This window comes from Helianthus annuus, chromosome 11 (genome assembly GCF_002127325.2).
Source record: "Helianthus annuus cultivar XRQ/B chromosome 11, HanXRQr2.0-SUNRISE, whole genome shotgun sequence".
NCBI classification, from domain to species: Eukaryota; Viridiplantae; Streptophyta; class Magnoliopsida; order Asterales; family Asteraceae; genus Helianthus; species Helianthus annuus.
The window spans coordinates 155,612,202-155,629,943 of record NC_035443.2 but is presented as its reverse complement, the minus strand read 5'-3'; the positions used below and the strand labels follow the sequence as shown (position 1 = coordinate 155,629,943).

Genomic DNA, 17,742 nt, shown 5'->3' with positions numbered 1-17,742 from the left:
ATACTCGTACTCTTACTGTCTTGCATCAGGAGGGGTGCAAGAGCAGTATAAGCCACTATGAGAACTGTTCGACAAGGAAAGTTGTCAGACCAAGTTTTCGCTTTGGAAAGACCAGATATATCCGGAAGGATAAGCCTTTTGGTGTGTGTGCTGATTATCAGGAACTCATCAAGGCGACAGACAAGGAATCGTTTGCTATGACCGTATATTGACGACCCGTCGACTAGTTGTAAGGGACGAACTTTATCAGATGAAAATCCAGGGGGAAAAGATTATTAAAACGACACGTCCGACGCAATCCAGCCGTGCGACTTTGTACCCATGACCTTTGGAGTGGTCATCACACCCGCAGCTTTACGTATCATGTGAACCAACCATGTTATTTGATGACGTTCCGAATTTTTCCCAAGAGAGAAGAACATCGCAGACATTCTTGCATTTTATTAGAAGAACCCTGAGGGAGGAGCCATACCGCACGAAGTCTCGATCAATGTACCTTCTGGATTTGAGAGGTGTCTTTGGTGGGCCATATAATCAATGAAGCAGGGGTGCACGTGGATCTCGCTAAGACCCGTTTTGGTTGGAAAGTGATCGACACTGAAGAATTCCCCGAGGCTACAACGATTACCTGGTCCCGCTTGATGTTACCGCAGAATAATCGTAAGGATTCCGGAAACCACCAAAACTTAGACCTCTCTGGTACAGCCGAGTGATGTGATTGCGAAAGACAGAACCGGAGGACGCCTTTCCAACTTTCGAATCTTAACTCTGCAGGACGCGGAGCATCGTTTTACCCGAGGGTGTGGGTAATACAGTGGTATATCATCATGTTTGAATCGGAGTCCCAGATACACGCCGACGCAACACAAGGAAGTGACGACTTACGTAATGGAGTTACGAAGAAGAACAGCCCGACACACAACCGGTGGTAGAAATCGTGGCCTTTGGATTCACTTGGAGGCATTACTTGGGCGGTACCGAACGCGTTACTTAGACCGATCACAAGGGCCTCCCGTGTACCCTGGCCACGAAAGAAGCTTTATCAGTTGATGAGAACGCTGGATGGAACTTTTGGATAATTAGGACCGTGAGACCTGAACGTGCACGACCTTACAGTTCGTTATCCACTCTGACACACCTGACCAGACTCACCTTGTTCGAAGTGAAGACCTGTTGGAAGAGAATTCACAAGATGGGTTCATGCAAGGCATGGAGAAGCAACTATTGGCAAGGCGGACGCTATTCGCTATCTTATGGAACAAATGTGGATTCCACTATACAGCAACCGTATGGAACTCATACTGGGCGAAGTACACCGACTCCGATGTTCCAGTAGTCTGGACTTAATAGGAGATATTAGGATTTTAAGTCTCGTATGGATAACCGGGCAAGAAGGCCCCCATAGCACTACATAAGGTGCCAACTTCTGTTACTTCTGATATTGGAGCTAAACCTGATTTATGACAGGCAATACACGATATCCTCGGCTTACGTCGAGGCATGGACATCTCGTATCACCGTGGGGCAAACGATCAGAGTAAACGAACCATCCCTGCACCCGAGGACATGCTGTGAGCATGTGTAGGGTTAACTGTGATAGAACTGGAAGGACGCTTACCTTTGGGTGAATTCTACAGCAGCAGTCACCGTATTGGTATGCATATAACCTTGGCTGAGGCATCGCTTGGACGGTAACGCTAATCTCCTTGTTGAATTAAGGTGGGTGATAACCTAATCGCAGAACCAGGAATTGAGCTCAAAACTCTTGAAGATTGGTAGACCGGAAATTGTTTGATGGCAACGCGTAACTGCTAGGAAAAACTGATAAGCTTAAGAAACTCTGGGGGTCCGTTGTGGACGAACGTGTCATAATCGAAAGTGTCACCCTAGGAGGGCGCGGTACGCTATAGTAAACATTCGAATTACTAGGATGAAACGGTGACATGGCTCACAAACTCGGAGTAATTGATGGAGTGGGATAACTGTCGTAATGATATGTATACCATGGATGTGAGACTGTGTTGTCCGATGAAAATCCTTATGATACCCTGGTCGAAATATGAAGTCATCGGAACAATTCTATTTATCAGGGAGCCTATCGAAAACACGGACTAAGGAGTCAAGGATTCGCTAGCATAAGCCGTATGACAATTGTGAGGATCGGTTAGACCTCAATACGTGTACTGGAGTTCACATAGGAACGTAAGGATCTGTCTAAACTTTAATATCCTCAGTGGTTCAAAGGGTTGAAACAACTGTTGTTATCACTGGCGAATTTCGGGACGAAATTCCTTTCAAGTTGGGGATGATGTGACACCCGACTGATTTCACAACTCTGTTTCTACAATTTGGTTCACGTAGGTAGTGTCTGTGTAGTTATCTGAATGATTTGGTAATTGCGTGTAATGCTTGATTATCAGGTATGTGGTGTTGCATATAGTCTAGTTTGATTTTCATCCTTGCATTGCTTATCAAATTTCGGGACGAAATTTCTTACAAGTTGGGGATGATGTGATAACCCGAACTTTGAGCCATTTAACCCCGTGACCTTTAACCTTGTATTATTTCGTTTCACGTTTCGCTATATGTTATATGTGATCATATGTTATGCTAAGCTTGTTAAACGTAATCAGTTATACTTGATTTTTATGATTTAACAATAATAAGTTTGAGTAAAAATTATGTGGTAAGTCAAAAACCCCCACTCCAACCGTAAGGTTTCTATAATTCTTGGCCCAAAACCCTTCGAACCCAAGTTGGGCCGGCTCACATGTTTGTGCGCATACACATACGATCTTGTGGATGGTTTCCATATCTCTCAAAGTATAATAATAACAAACCCTACTCTTTGTTCCCTTCTCTTCCAAGTAGCGACGGCTGCCCTCTTCTCCTCTCAAGCTATCCTTCATCCGTTCTGGCATACATTCTACACTTCCCCGGTTAGTACACTCATCATCGATTTGGGTTGCATTCTCTGACGTTTTAAGTGAGGTAGTTATATCTTGATTTGTGTTCATATGCATACGAAATCATGCTCCGTTTGATATTGATTGACTAGGTCACTACGCCAAAAAGGGCTTACGGCCACACAAAAAAAGAGTGACCATACGCCTTTTGTCACACTTTTTTTTTTCAACTCAAGTGTGACCAAAGGTCCAGTCATCATAGGTATCATACGGCCACATTCACGTTTAGTGGCCGTAGCAACTTTAAAGTGTGGCTAAAGGGTACCACTATCTCTTGCTGGAAATCAGACATTATGTACAATAAGTGTGGCTAAAGGATAACAACAGCTACATGAATTTATTGTAAATGTGGTTGTTTCTATTATATAGTCACTTAAAAGTTTGTTTTAGCCACATCAATTAAAAAAAATGTGGCAAAAAGAGTTGTTGTAATTAAGCATTCCATTTATTAAGTAAGACTAAATGTTTGTAACGGCCACATGAACTCACTGTAAGTGTGACCGTTTTATTATTTAGTCACATCTGTTTACTATAACTATGTCTAAAAAATATTTCTAGACACTAAAAACAACTTTGTAATTTTATATGTGACCATTGTCTAACCTTTAGTCACACATAAAATTTTGTGATTTTAAGTGTGACTATTGTTTAACCTTTGGTCACACATTTTTTTTTCACATGACATATGTTATTATTCCGTCACACAAAAGTAATAAAGTGATGATAGCGTGGCTAATGTTTATGTAAAGCTACATGAATTTTTGTGGTTTTAAGTGTGGCAATGGCTAACATTTGGTCACTTATAATTTACTTTCTTATGACATTTGCTATCATTTCGTCACATAAAGTAAGGATAATGTGGCTAATGATTATGTAATGCCACATAAAACTTTATGATTTTATGTGTGGCTATCATCTAACCTTTGGCCACACAAATTCATTTTGTGCATTACAGATGCTATCATTCTGTCACATAAAAAAATCAAAATAAGGATGGTGTGGCTAAAAGTTATGTAAAGCCACATGAAATTTTTTTTCTTTCTAAGTGTGGCTATTGTGTAATCTTTAGTCACACATAATATTTTTTACCCATGGCTTTTGCTAATATTTCGTCACACCAAAATAAACACAATGGCGATGGTGTGACTAATGATCAAGCAAAGCCACATGAAATTTTGTAATTTTAAATGTGACAATTGTCTAACCTTTGGTCACACATAATCTTTTTTACCCATGACAATTGCTAACATTTCGTCACGACAAAATAAACAAAGTGACGATGATGTGACTAGTAATTATGTAAAGCCACATGAAAATTTGTAATTTTACTATGTGACTATTATTTAATCTTTGGTCACACATAATTTGTTTTTACATAACGTTTACTATGATTTTGTGACACAAAAGATAAAATGACAATGGTGTGGCTAATGTTTATGTAAAGCCACATGAACTTTTGTGCTTTTAAGTGTGGCTTATGGCTAACCTTTAGCCACACATGTATATCCAAATAATAAAAAACAATAATAAACATGAGAAAACCTAAAACCAAATAATATTAAAATTAATAAACCAAAATCTGTGCACAATAATACCAAAAACTAAACTTCTAATCAAAAACTGTCTACAAATGTTGCAAAAGGAAATGATTGTAAACATAAAATAAGTACTAGTTTAAAGTGTTTTTCTTGTTCTTCTTGCTCCCTGTTTTTTGATGCCATCTAGCGTTGTAAAACATATCTTTTGCTTTTTAGCGACTTGAGTTGTAGAGTTTTGTGTTTGAATGCTTGATAGATTTGGTATCTGAAGCAAAAAACAAGAAAACAAATATCAATAGCTAGAGTAATTAATCATATATTAATAAAGAACAAACCTTTTGGCTAGTTTTGACAAGGTATTTTGGCCAAGCAACAAAAGTATTTAGTGCATCCCCAACTGTTTTGACCTCACATGATTCTACCGGTAAAAATGCTGCTTCTTTTACAACTTTATCAATAGAAACTCTATAGCAATTATCTTGTAGTGGAACTCCATGAATGCTTTGTTTTCCCGTTGACAAATGAATTGTACCATAAGCCACACAGTTGTTCATATTTATAGTATATAGAGTACACTTGATCTACAAAAAAAATATTTTATATTAACATCTTAAGGTTAAAATCAATATAAATATGTATTTCGTAACACATACCTCTAGGACATTTGTTGAATGTGTATTATGTATATTTTCTTGTGATTCCAACTGCGATGATGTCCCAAGAAGTGAAGTCTCTTGCGTAGACAAAACATCTTTTTTTCTAGTTTTCACATTTTCCTAAAAACATTGAATTAATTAAGTTATAGAAAATCAACAATCACACATAAAAACTATAAAAAATACGAAATTGTCAAACACTTACCGTTATCATTTCTTTTTGCACCATTTTAGAAGTGTTAGCATGAGAAGTGACTTCTGTTTGCACTACTTTACTTGATATGTTAGATGTGGTAACATTAGTATTGTCCTTTGATCCAGTACTATTGTTCATAGATTTTACCTACAATTCAAATAAATGTGTTATGAAATATCAATAATTACATGGGAAATTATAAAAAAAAATAATGAAATTATCATACTTACCGTTGGTGCCATTTCTTTTTGCACTATTTTAGATGCGGTAGCATTGGCCTTATGCTTTGATCCATCATGTTTATCCAAAGAATTTACCTACAAAATGTAACAAGGAAGCAATACAGATAATACGATTCGATAAAACAGGGAAAATTTCTAAAATTGTAATGCACATGGTAAATTTATATAAATAGGTTGCTATTTATGGTAGCTAACAATGGTTAACATTTGAAAACTATTAAGGTATTAATTTGCTAATAAAATAAGTCACTTACTTGTGTTTGTGACATTTTGTCTGCAGATAATGAACATATTTGTAAAGTTTGTCCTTGTGCAGCCAGATGAGCTAAAACTTGATTAAGTGTGTTATTTGTTTCTGCCATCTGCATCGAAAGGGTCTTAATTTGTTCATCTTTTTTCCCACGCTCAAGTCTCTCGTTATGTAGTTGAAACTCTAGTTGTGCAATTCGTTCTTTTGATGATCCTTTTGTTCGAGGACTCTGCCAATATCTACTAGAAGTCACTCCATAACCAACACCTTTTAAATACCCACCTTTTTCTTTGCCAAATACTAATGTGAGTGCATCTGTGCCCGGATCAAGGTTCACGGATCCATCTTTAATTTGCGTTTCAGTGTCAATCTGTAGAAATTGTTAACAAATAAACATGTATTATAGTAATTAAAAATAAACCAAAAAAGTTTAAAGTTGAACTTACTATTTTTTTAGCTATGTCTTTTACATCAACATTCTTGTATTCTCCGTTTTTGTTTTCCCTTGCTTTCCTCCACATTAAAGCACGAGAGGGGATCTCATCAACTGAAAGTTCGTTATTTTGTACCTTGTAATATATACAACAATAATAACGGACACACACATCAGACATACAAACAAAAAATCATTATAAGCACAAAAAAAACTTTAATTGAAGAAATGAAGTTACCAGTTTGTCTCTTAGATAAGCATACCCTCCTCGTCCCAAGTGATGTTCATAAACGTATTTTGATCGTGCTGTTTTTCTCTTATTTGACACATCCTTACAACAAAATTTGTAATTATTTCATTAGAGTTTAAAATTATATTTAAAATAAAATAATGATGAACATTAGAATAAAAGATTAAAACCTTAAACTCGTCTGATTGTGTGTATGTTACAAACTTGTCCCAGTCTGTTTGCTCCACCATTGAACGATACCTCTTAGGAATTCGTGCAAGTTTCTTTGGTTTACCTAAGTTAGGTACTATGTATCCCGCATACACTTTTCTTCTAAAATTTCGAAGCAGGTCACCAAGCCGAGTCATTACAAAACGCCTACGACATGCATCAATGTCATAAAAACGCTGCAATATATAATACAAGTTGTATGTTAGTCACATGAAAATGTAAAAATACATTTATAATTAAGAGAAAAGAATTAACCGTTATTTCCTCCCACAATTTATCCTTTACTTCTGTTGGCACTGTTTTCCACGCTAAAAACCTAAATCCGACATATTCTCTTACTAGGTCTCCCAAAAAACTAGAAAATTCTGATCTATATTCCCCAGAAAACTTCTGCAATTCATCAAATGTAACTTTGTGTTTTTTTCCACCCGAGTTTGTAAATGCTGTTCGCATTTTTGGTAACCTGGTCAACCCCCTCTTCGGTGTTTTTGTTTTGTGTGCTGTCAAATCCATATCCGAGAAATCGCTTTCAGATTCACCTGTCAAATCCCTATCCGAGAAATCGCTTTCTTCTTCAACTTCCATGATTTCTTCTTCAACTTCCATGATGCTAGAAATGAGTTTGACAAAAGTTGTTATTATATACAATAAAGAGAATGAATAAATTTTCCATAAATGAGAACTGGAACCGGACCATTTAAAACTGGTTTGGAACCGGGTTAAACGGTTCTTATTAGAACGGGTTGTCAACGAAATCTCAAATTAACTAATTTACACCCCTTTTCACTTCAACATTTTTAGAACAGCCTAGTGCTATTAGGTGGGCTGGTTTTTGCTTTTGAACATATTAAAATAAGTATGCGAACTTATAAAACATAACAATATCAAACAACGAAGCAAGGGTGAGAAAAAGGTAAAACCCGACCCTACCCGACCATTACCCAACCCGACCCGAGAACCGATCAAACATAAAATACAGAACCAATTCACTACCCTAAATATAGGGTCGGTTCCGGTCCATAGGTCAAAGTCGGGTTTCACCATGAAAAGAACCGAGAACCAAAACTGGATCTATATTAATGTTTTCACTTTCATTGCTAAAGTTATGTGTATTTCCTAATGTTTTGCATCTGAATCCGCAAGAGACGATCCAGTATGGTCTCTCTTGATGCATTTTAGGGTGGTGTTTGGATATGTTAACTAGAGCTAATCACGTGATACTAATCATACTAGGATAAATGTAATGAATCAGGTTGTTGGAGATAGTGTTTGAACATGTTAAGCTATTTGAGGTTGTAAGTTGTAACCATCAGATGCTCGGTTTTTCAAGTGTTTGGAAACTCTGATTACTCGATAAATTAAGAAAACAACCAAAAAAGACCCTGTTGTGGAAAAAAAAGTAAAAGTGATCAGTTTATCCAAGCATTAGAAACTGATACTTATTTCAGTAATCAAATCATCAGCTTCAAAATCCAACACAAAAGTTATATAGAAAAAAATACAAACCTGTGACTGGTGTATGAAGAGAATGAAACGTCAAAAAACAAAAAACAAATCACAACTTTTCATGCTTTTCAGCTCTGGGAAGTGACGCGCAAAATCAAGTATCTATGCAACAGATTAATGTAGAATTAATTTATATCAGAAACACCACATAACATATCTTAAAACTTTATTAGACACTTTTCTAACAAACAAACCTTATCAGTCAAAGGTTCACGATAGACCTAGCAAACGGGTTGGTTCGGGTCGGGTCGGGTCGGGTCATGGGTCAAAACGGGTCAATTATAAAAAAATGGTTGTTTTGGTTCGGGTCGAAACGGGTTCGGGTCGGAATGTGTTCGGGTCAGAACGGATCCGGGTCAGAACGGGTTTCGGGTCAGTTTGGGGTAGACCTAACAGTCCCAGTCAGGCAACGTGCGTACCCGCTCTTCATTTTCCTCATAATAATGAACTCGAATGTCAGCTGCGTTTAATCATTCTGACCCGTTTACTCACCAGCCTCAACCCGTTCCTCAGAAAAAGATTGTTAATGGGTATATTTCCGATAAATTATAAACTTAAAACTGGGTAAATATGAAATTTCAAAATTTTAATCCTATGAATTGGAGTCCCCAAGTTTAATTCTTTGTGTCGCTTCCTTAAAAAAATACAAGGCATCTCTCTATCTGAAGCAACTAAAGACTAGATTCAACAAGTAAGAAGCATACATTTAAAGATAATAAATAAATATGGGCGAACAGATATTATCGACAAGATAACCGATATTACAAAGACAAAATATCGGTGATATATCGGTATATATCGCCGATATTATCGCTACCGATATTATAACTGAGATTTTGAACCGATATTGTATTGAGGGTCCGATAACCGATATATCGGCGATATATCACCAATATATCGCCGAGATTAACTGCTTAGCTCTAGAAACAAGTATTGTAACCTGAATAGCATCTCAGACTACTAGCACAATTGATCATGATTAAAGATTAAAGAGCAGATTGTACAATGCATATACAGATGATCACTACGGGTGGTTCTGAAACTTGCTGGTAACTGTAAGTTAATACCAGAATATGAAAATTGCTAAATCGATACCTACATAAGTATCTATTGCATCTCAGACTACTAGCACAATTGATCATGTGTACCCTTTAACAGATTATTGTCCACAAATCATTGAAAATTTCAAATTCAAAATCTATACAAATGGTACATATATAAGAAAATGTCATAATCGATACCTACATAAGTATCTATTGCTCTTCATCACGTTCTGATATCCAGCATTTAATAATCGTGTCAAAATCAAATGAGTAGCCTTTTATCATTTCTGAGCAAAGAAACACTAACCTGGTTCCCAGTTCGATTTGACGTGGTAGTATTCAATGGTCTGATAGCCTGCGATGGTAGGGTTCTATCTTCTATGCGATGATCAGATGGAGAAGTAAGATGAAGATGAAAATAGAGTCGATGGATTGGATGTGATGCGGCTGAAGAATAAAAAACTAGGGTTTTGTTAATTTGAGGGAGGGAAAGCGGAATTGGGGGCGGGAACAAAGAGCGGGGTATAGTATGTTAAAAAAATCAAAACTATATGGTAAAGCCAAATTTCAATTTTGACGGAGTTTTAGTTATACAATTGACTTTCAATATTATACTTACAACATTGAGGGAGTTTTAATAATCCAATTGACTTTCAATATTATACTTACAACATGATTAATTCACGTTTTTTCTTCATAAAAATTTATTAGTTAACAATTATAATAATCATGTGGGTGGGTGGGATAGGTCCATTCACATCATCTTCAACATTTTAACAAAACTTATATTACAGATGCAAAAGTGATAAAGATTTTGTAAGTTTAACCTAAAGTAAATAAAACATTAATGGTCTTTTTAGTTATAAAACACAAATGAATAATGTTAAATAAAACAAAGATGCAGAGGAATAACCGTTAGATTTCCGCCACCGGCGACGGAAAACTTCCGGCCAGCCAAGGCGGCGGCCCCGATGCTTGCGGAAAACCACGCAATTGGACAACCATGGTACAGGGTTTTTTCTCCAGAGGTCGAATCAAGGTGGGTGGACGAAGAAGACGGGAGGTCCCGATGCTTGCGATTGCATGCAGATCGGTGCTAGTTAGAGTTTTACACCAGAAGGCGGTGACGCGACTCCGGTGGTTTTCCTCAATTACCGAGCGGCGGTTAGATTTTAAACCTGATCGATTGTTTGTCTCTTCATCTTCTCGTATAATGCCGATCGGTGCTGGTTATTCTATACCTCGAAAATTGTAATTAACCATCATTTGGCCTAATTGAGCATCATTGGGTCTATTTGATCACCACTGGGCTTAATTGGCCATCACTGAGCCTCAACAACTCTAATTGACCTTCATTGAAACTAGTTTACTATCGTTGGGTCTAATTGACCATCATTGAGCTTAACAACCCTAACTGGCCTTCATTAGGTCTAATTGACCTTTATTAAGCCCAACTAACTATCATTGAAGCTAGTTGACAATCATTAGACCTAGTTAACTTTCATTGGGCCTAATGGGCCATCATTGAGCTCAACAACCGTAATTAACCATCATTTGGCCTAAATGAGCATCAATGGGTCTATTTGATCACCACTGGGCTTAATTGGCCCAGCCTCAACAACTCTAATTGACCTTCATTGAAACTAGTTTACTATCGTTGGGTCTAATTGACCATCATTGAGCTTAACAACCCTAACTGGCCTTCATTAGGTCTAATTGACCTTTATTAAGCCCAACTAACTATCATTGAAGCTAGCTGACAATCATTAGACCTAGTTAACTTTCATTGGGCCTAATGGGCCATCATTGAGCTCAACAACCGTAATTAACCATCATTTAGCCTAAATGAGCATCAATGGGTCTATTTGATCACCACTGGGCTTAATTGGCCTAGCCTCAACAACTCTAATTGACCTTCATTGAAACTAGTTTACTATCGTTGGATCTAATTGACCATCATTGAGCTTAACAACCCTAACTGGCCTTCATTAGGTCTAATTGACCTTTATTAAGCCCAACTAACTATCATTGAAGCTAGCTGACAATCATTAGACCTAGTTGACTTTCTTTGGGCCTAATGGGCCATCATTGAGCTCAACAACCGTAATTAACCATCATTTGGCCTAAATGAGCATCAATGGGTCTATTTGATCACCACTGGGCTTAATTGGCCATCAATGTGCCTCAACAACTCTAATTGACATTCATTGAACCTAGTTTACTATCGTTGGGTCTAATTGACCATCATTGGGCCTAATTGACCTTTATTAAGCCCAACTAACTATCATTGAAGCTAGCTGACATCATTAGACCTACTTGACTTTCATTGGGCCTAATGGGCCACAATTGAGCTAAAAAACCGTAATTAACAATCATTTTACCCTCTAACATCGGTACCGTACCGATACCTACTTTTGAGGATTTTCGGTACCGGTAGTTTCGGTTCCGGTCGGCAGAGGCGTCTCTAAGAATTCACGTACCCTGTTCGAGCTCGAAAAAATATGCCCATCCATAATATTTTGTAAATGGACCTATATTGAAATCTCAATTCCATTTTTGTTGTGTTTGGTTGTCAAATGAATTGGAATCCATCACCCCGACACCCACAACCCCTGCTTCGAGTCAAAACAGTACGGGTGGAAACAATATGGTTTGAAACGGTTCGGGTTGAAACGGTGCATACCAAGACGGTTCGCATCGAAACGGTTCCCGGCAAAACGGTACGGGTCGAAACGGTTCGATTTGAAACGGTACGGTCGAAACCGTTCGCGTCGAAACGGGCGTCAAAATGGTTCGCGTCAAAATGGTACGGGTCGTAACGGTACGAGTTGAAATGATTCGCATAGAAACGGTTCGGATCGAAACGGTATGAGTTGAAACGGTGCGGGTCGAAATCGTTCGAGTAGAAATGGTTCGCGTAGAAATGAGTGTTTTCAGTGAATGAACTCAGCGAAAAGAAACTGTTTCAGCGGATAAACAGCGAATGAACTATAAACCAAGTTCTGCGAATTAACACTTCTGCGATGGATATTTCTGCGCAAACGAAACAGTTCCGAATGAACAAATACTACAGATCTAACTCAGCGGATAAAGTTTGAATATGCAATACACTCGACCGAATGGACAAACTTTCAGCTTGTTTTAGCGCAATTCCTAGCGAATGAATTTTTGAGTTTCGACTGAACTAACTTTTAGCGAATGGTCAAACTTTCAGCAAATGAATCAACTCACTGATTTACGAATAATCCAAAATCAGATTATTCGGACTTGCTTCAGTCTTGCGGATTCGTGAAACAACTTCCAACTATAATCTGTGCAAACTGATTTAATTTGTTCTCGTATTAACAGCTTCTAACAAATGAACCAGAATCTGCGGATAAACGAACGGAATTCTACAAATGTATAAGTCTGCAGATGAACACCATTTTCAGACTTGCGCGAATATATGTGCGGATCCGAAATATGTGTGTGTATAACGGCGGATGTACTGAGATGATTCAGCTAATACAAACTGATTCTGCAGCGTATAAACATAAAACAGGTCTGCTGATTTGTGTTTGAACGTGCAGATCTGTGCAGAATGAATTTTCAAAACCTGTGCAACATCTGTCATCAAAACACTTCTTTTATCCTATAAATCAATTCCATTTTTAGATAACCACTCTACAAAAAATTGAAAACCCAATGGGTTCGGGTGAACCGGGAACTTTGTATATAGATCCGCCCGTGTATATAACCCGCCATATTATTGATCATTCGCTGCCATATATATCATCCGAACCCTACTGTTACGAAAATAAGGCTGCACCATACGGAATTAGAAGGCTGCATTATCTTGAAGAATTTGTTGGTTAGGGTCCTAAGTTCGAGAAGAAACTCTGTGATCTCTACAATTGCATCCCTGTCTTACAGTGAGGTACTTCAACAATAAGAATTGTTGTATCTTTTGTTTTCTACTTTAATTAGTGTTTTACTTAAATCAAATCTGTTCACAATCAAGGTATAGCACAACTGAAACAATGTAACAGTAATAAAAAACTCATAATTTACTATATTTAAACAAGTTGAAACAATGTAACAGTAATCAAAAACTCATAAACTCGAACTGAAACCAACGAAAATAGATTGTAAACTGTTCAAAACTGATAATTTCGAACTGAAACTCAAGGCTGTTGTTCGACAAACTAGTTAGTATGATATGGAAACATGAAAAAAATGATGTTATACAAATAAATAATCAAGCAGTCCAGCCATTCCAATAACAATTACCTTGGTAACTTTGATACACAACTTTAAAAAACAAACTGAATATATGTAACATGAAGCAAAGTTTAGTACCAAATTATGAAAAATATAACTGCTTAACTGCAATTCACCTATGGTAAGGGCTCATTTTAATATATTAGCAGCATCAATAGCAACTTCTGCTGCTCCAGCCCCAATTAAAGTGTAAACCTCGTCAATAAAAAGAATGATATCATCACTTGTGTTGTTTCTTCCATTAACTTCTTTAATCTTTCTTCGAATTCCCCACGGTATTTTGTGCCAGCAACAAGAAGCCCTGTTGAAGCTGCACCACTGCTTGATGAGAAGGGTTGCCGATCCTCTGATGCTATTGGATGCTTCATAGTTGAACCGGTTTGTGTTAAAGTGTTGTATTCATAAAAATATAATTATTTTGATAATATTTTTTTTTTGAAATCATAATCGACACATTAATTATTCACAAAGAGTATCAAAGGTAGGGTAGTACTGACATGATAGAAGCACGGTGAACTGTTGAGTTCGACTCCTTTAAAAGAATAGAAACAGTAGCAGCCTCCAATTTTGTTTCGGATAATGTTTTATCAAACTGAATTGATGGATAGAGAACTCATTGTGTATGTTCTTTATAAAGGAAGATAACACCTCTCAACTGAAAGTCATACTTGTTAGCATGTAAGAAAAATAAAGTCAAAGATAACCTATCAGTATGTCAAAAGAATAAAGTCAAAGATAACATGTAAGTATGTCATAAAATTAATTAACTTGAAAGTAATTAACCCGTAAAAACAAAATGCACATCTCACCTCAACTCCAGCTACAACATTGCGTGCCCTCCGATCAAATGTGTTACTGACCTCCACATCGCCGATGGTGCAAAGAAATACTTCTGGTGACATAACAATATCATTAACAAATTCAGATCAAGAATTTCTCAGTCAAGAGTACTGGCTGCGGACATGCCTGCGCACCGGCTGCGGACAGGCCTGCGTACCGGCAGCGAGCAGTCTGCGAATAAGCTGCGAACAGGCCGGCTGACCGGTGTGGTCCCCATGACATGTGTGCAATTATGATTTGGGACCATACCTCTTCACTCTAATAAAAAAATTAAAAAAAAACTGATTTGTTTTTTAAAGTTACATATTAATAAAATACAGCTAAAATTAAATACGAAACATGTTTATTATATATACCTACGATAGAAAATAACTTGTACCTATGTAGGGGGAAGCTCACGGGGTAGTGTTAGGTCTCTGTTAATGGTCGCTTGGAGTTGCAGTATCATCTATCGATTAGCGATCTGCTCCCTCTATAGCGACTCTTAACCATTCTTCCTACGATATGCAAAACGTTAATCAAATTAATTCGTGTACTGTTGATCGTATAATAGATACATTATACAAAACTTATTACCTCCCAACAAAAAAATCACAGCGTTGACTGGGCCTGCTGGCATGGTAGTTTGAATTTAAGCACTGTGAGTGAAGAAGAAAAAATCCTCTAGCAAAAGATCCAACCTACAAAAGAATATTTCAGGAATTTATTAAAAAATATGAAATTATAAAAGAAAAAGAAACCTAGAAAACTAGAATATAAGGGCTGAGAATACCAGATCACCTTCACTAGGTTTCATGAGGATGCTGACCCACATCACAGAGAGGCAGATCTCGCAGTGCTAGAGATGATGTAAAAAATGCGGTTCGTGACCGTTTAAATTAAAAGAACAGCGAAAACAAGGCAGAATGATAGAGAGGATGCTGACCCACATCACGGAGAGGCAGATCTCACAGTACGACACTTTGAACTAGGATATGTAAACGAGCCGGGTCGAGCCCGAGCTTGACTGGGCTCGAGCTCGGCTCGTCATGTTTTTTGAAGCTCGTGCTCGGCTCGCGAGTAAAAAATAACGCTAATAAATAGATAGTCAAGGGAGTTAATATTGCCACATAACTCAGAGTAAATTTACTGATTACGTTGTTAGCTCAAAGAGTGCAGCAACTGACAAGTAATCAATACCTACAAAATGAGACCAAATGATTGATTATGTATTTATGTTATGCACAACCTAAATCAGGTTATATCAGGTATTTCCAAAAACAAATGCTCTCTGAAAACATTTTGTTCTCAAAAGTCAGTACTACGTGATGATCTAGTTTTCTATCACAAACTAGTTGGGTATAAGCTAAAAGAGAAAACTTAACAAGATAAAAGCAATTCACTGCCTCCAAAACATCACCGTGGTTCCTGTAACCATGGTGTTATAATACACCACAGCTTGTAATAAACAAAGTTCATTTTGACTTGATATCCATAAATTAATGATCCGAAAAATTAAAAGTAGAACAAAATTTTGATGAAATAAAGCCCAAAAAAGTGAAAGGAGGTTACCTATGAGTGTTTAATGCTCTTACGTCTTACTCCCTTCGGAATGTTCAAGGACTTCATAACTTCAGCTGGAATAACTTAATAACTAATCAAGATTTAACTCGCAAGGAAGAGCATTTGTTCAATAACTATAATAATAGCAACTGTTTTTAGTTTTATATTGTCCGGTTACAACAGCCAATAAGTGAAAGTGACCCCATAGTTAACAGAGCGCTCTGACTACAGGTGCAGTCATGCAGAAATCGAGTTCTGAGCCTAAACTGGTTGGTGTTGAAACCAGTTCAGGTTGGGTCAAAGATGGTCAAATCAGGTTTTTGTCCAAACCAGTTCGGGATCGGGTTTGACCGGTTTGAAACCAGGGTTATGACTGGTTTGAAAGTATGGGTTACGAACAGATTTCAACCCTATGGTTCGTGTCCATACCGGGTTCAACTAATCGGGTTCGATTTGGGTTCAAAACCAGTTTGGGTTAATGATTCAACTTCTGAATCTGCATGGCCATTGCATAATATTTAAGTTGTTTTTATTGGAAATGCATGGATTGCTTCATTCACAATCGGTTTCAAGTGCTTCATCTAAAGTTTGCTCTTACAACCATATAATGCACTTTTAGGAGATGTAACAAAAACGAAGATACAGATGATGAACAATATACATATAACACTATTAAAAATCATGTGTGTGTATAATAAATCTCACGAGCTGAGCCGTGTCTAGCTAGGGCTCGGCTCGTTTACAACGGAGCTTTTTTTGAGCAAGCTTCGAGCGAGACACAAGCTACGAGTTTTTTGAACAGCCCTAAGAGTCATAACGTCATATCATTATTTCAAAGTACAGAATAATTTAAGGAAAAAATGACAAAAAAAAGAGAATACCATCAATTATTTGAAGAAGTTTCTTTACTTTATGTTTGCAACCATCACATTGAGATTAACTCTAAGAATACATGTCTGGAGTGGAGAAAAAAGAAACAGAAATATATTAATCAAAATGTAACACTGTCATTAACAGAAAGCCACTTACATTGGCCAGAAAATATAGGTTATCTAATGTAGCCGGAGTTCGGGTTAAAGAGTGTGTACCTCATTACCAAGTACTTTCGTCAGGGATTATCTAGTGTCACCGGAGATCTGGTCCGATGCGCCACCAATAACCACCGTACCATTCGCCGGAACCACTATCGTCTCAATGGACGATGGTCTTCATTGTTGTTTACCCCTATCATCGCAGTCGTCATCGATGCCGGCTGCTGCCGGAGTGTGGGCGGATCACTCTCTCTCCTGATTCTTCTCCAGATCTGTCTCTCCCTGTCCAGGCTTGTGTGAGGAAGATGGGTTAGGGTTTTTATATGAGGGAGGATTAGTGACGCGTGTCTCAGTGAGTAATGGGTATGAGTAGGCTGACTGAAAGATGGAGAGATTAGCAGAGAGAATTGAAATTTTTGGGGTGAATTTTGAGGGTAACCAAACACTGTCACACAAACTAATGAAAGTGTGATCATAGAGTACCTATAGTCACGTTTATCATCACTCATAACTTTTAGCTACACATATAAGTTTACAAGTGGCTAGTAAGCACTACTTTTTGGTCACACAAATTCATAAGTCAGGATATGTAATATCTTTTAGCCACATCATTAAAAATCTATTGTGACAGTTAGTAACATTTGGTCACACTTTTCTACTATGGCCAGTGATTGTCACATTTTTTATTGAAAGTGTGACTAAAGGTCAAGAAAAGATGTGTTTTCGTCACATAAATTAAAAAAATATACAAATACAGTGGCGTTAGGTCGCATTTGGCC

The 17,742-nt window shown here is 37.5% G+C and overlaps 1 protein-coding gene and 1 long non-coding RNA gene across 17 annotated transcripts; both read right to left on the bottom strand.

The window, feature by feature from the left end:
* Positions 1-4,503: 4,503 nt before the first annotated feature.
* Positions 4,504-9,934, bottom strand: LOC110891186. 2 transcript variants are annotated; one of them, XM_022138852.2, is made up of 11 exons: positions 9,598-9,739; positions 6,997-7,351; positions 6,702-6,917; positions 6,520-6,612; positions 6,295-6,417; positions 5,853-6,218; positions 5,587-5,673; positions 5,366-5,503; positions 5,158-5,280; positions 4,840-5,085; positions 4,504-4,769 (listed from the first exon to the last, which is right to left on the bottom strand). In XM_022138852.2, exons 2-11 carry the CDS (start codon positions 7,345-7,347, stop codon positions 4,641-4,643), a joined length of 1,872 nt encoding a protein of 623 aa, XP_021994544.1. In that variant the 5' UTR covers positions 7,348-7,351; positions 9,598-9,739; the 3' UTR covers positions 4,504-4,640. The 2 variants fall into 2 exon arrangements, with proteins under 2 accessions (XP_021994544.1, XP_035836151.1); XM_035980258.1 differs by lacking the exon at positions 6,997-7,351 and having other exon boundaries at positions 9,598-9,934.
* Positions 9,935-13,491: 3,557 nt separating this feature from the next.
* LOC110891187 lies at positions 13,492-17,459 on the bottom strand. 15 transcript variants are annotated; one of them, XR_004873068.1, is made up of 8 exons: positions 17,021-17,459; positions 15,942-16,888; positions 15,171-15,569; positions 14,967-15,070; positions 14,770-14,887; positions 14,360-14,442; positions 14,048-14,254; positions 13,492-13,912 (listed from the first exon to the last, which is right to left on the bottom strand). It is a non-coding gene; the product is annotated as an uncharacterized LOC110891187 (long non-coding RNA). The 15 variants fall into 15 exon arrangements; XR_004873069.1 differs by having other exon boundaries at positions 14,048-14,217; XR_004873064.1 differs by having other exon boundaries at positions 14,048-14,205.
* Between the last annotated feature and the right edge of the window lie 283 nt (positions 17,460-17,742).

Coding starts and splice junctions, on each gene's coding strand:
- LOC110891186 (XM_022138852.2), bottom strand. CDS start 7,347: ATGGAAGTTGAAGAAGAAATCATGGAAGTTGAAGAAGAAAGCGATTTC. Junction 6,418..6,519: donor CTTATCTAAGAGACAAACTG/GTAACTTCATTT, acceptor ATATATTACAAG/GTACAAAATAACGAACTTTC. Junction 5,504..5,586: donor AAAAAGAAATGGCACCAACG/GTAAGTATGATA, acceptor TTTGAATTGTAG/GTAAAATCTATGAACAATAG.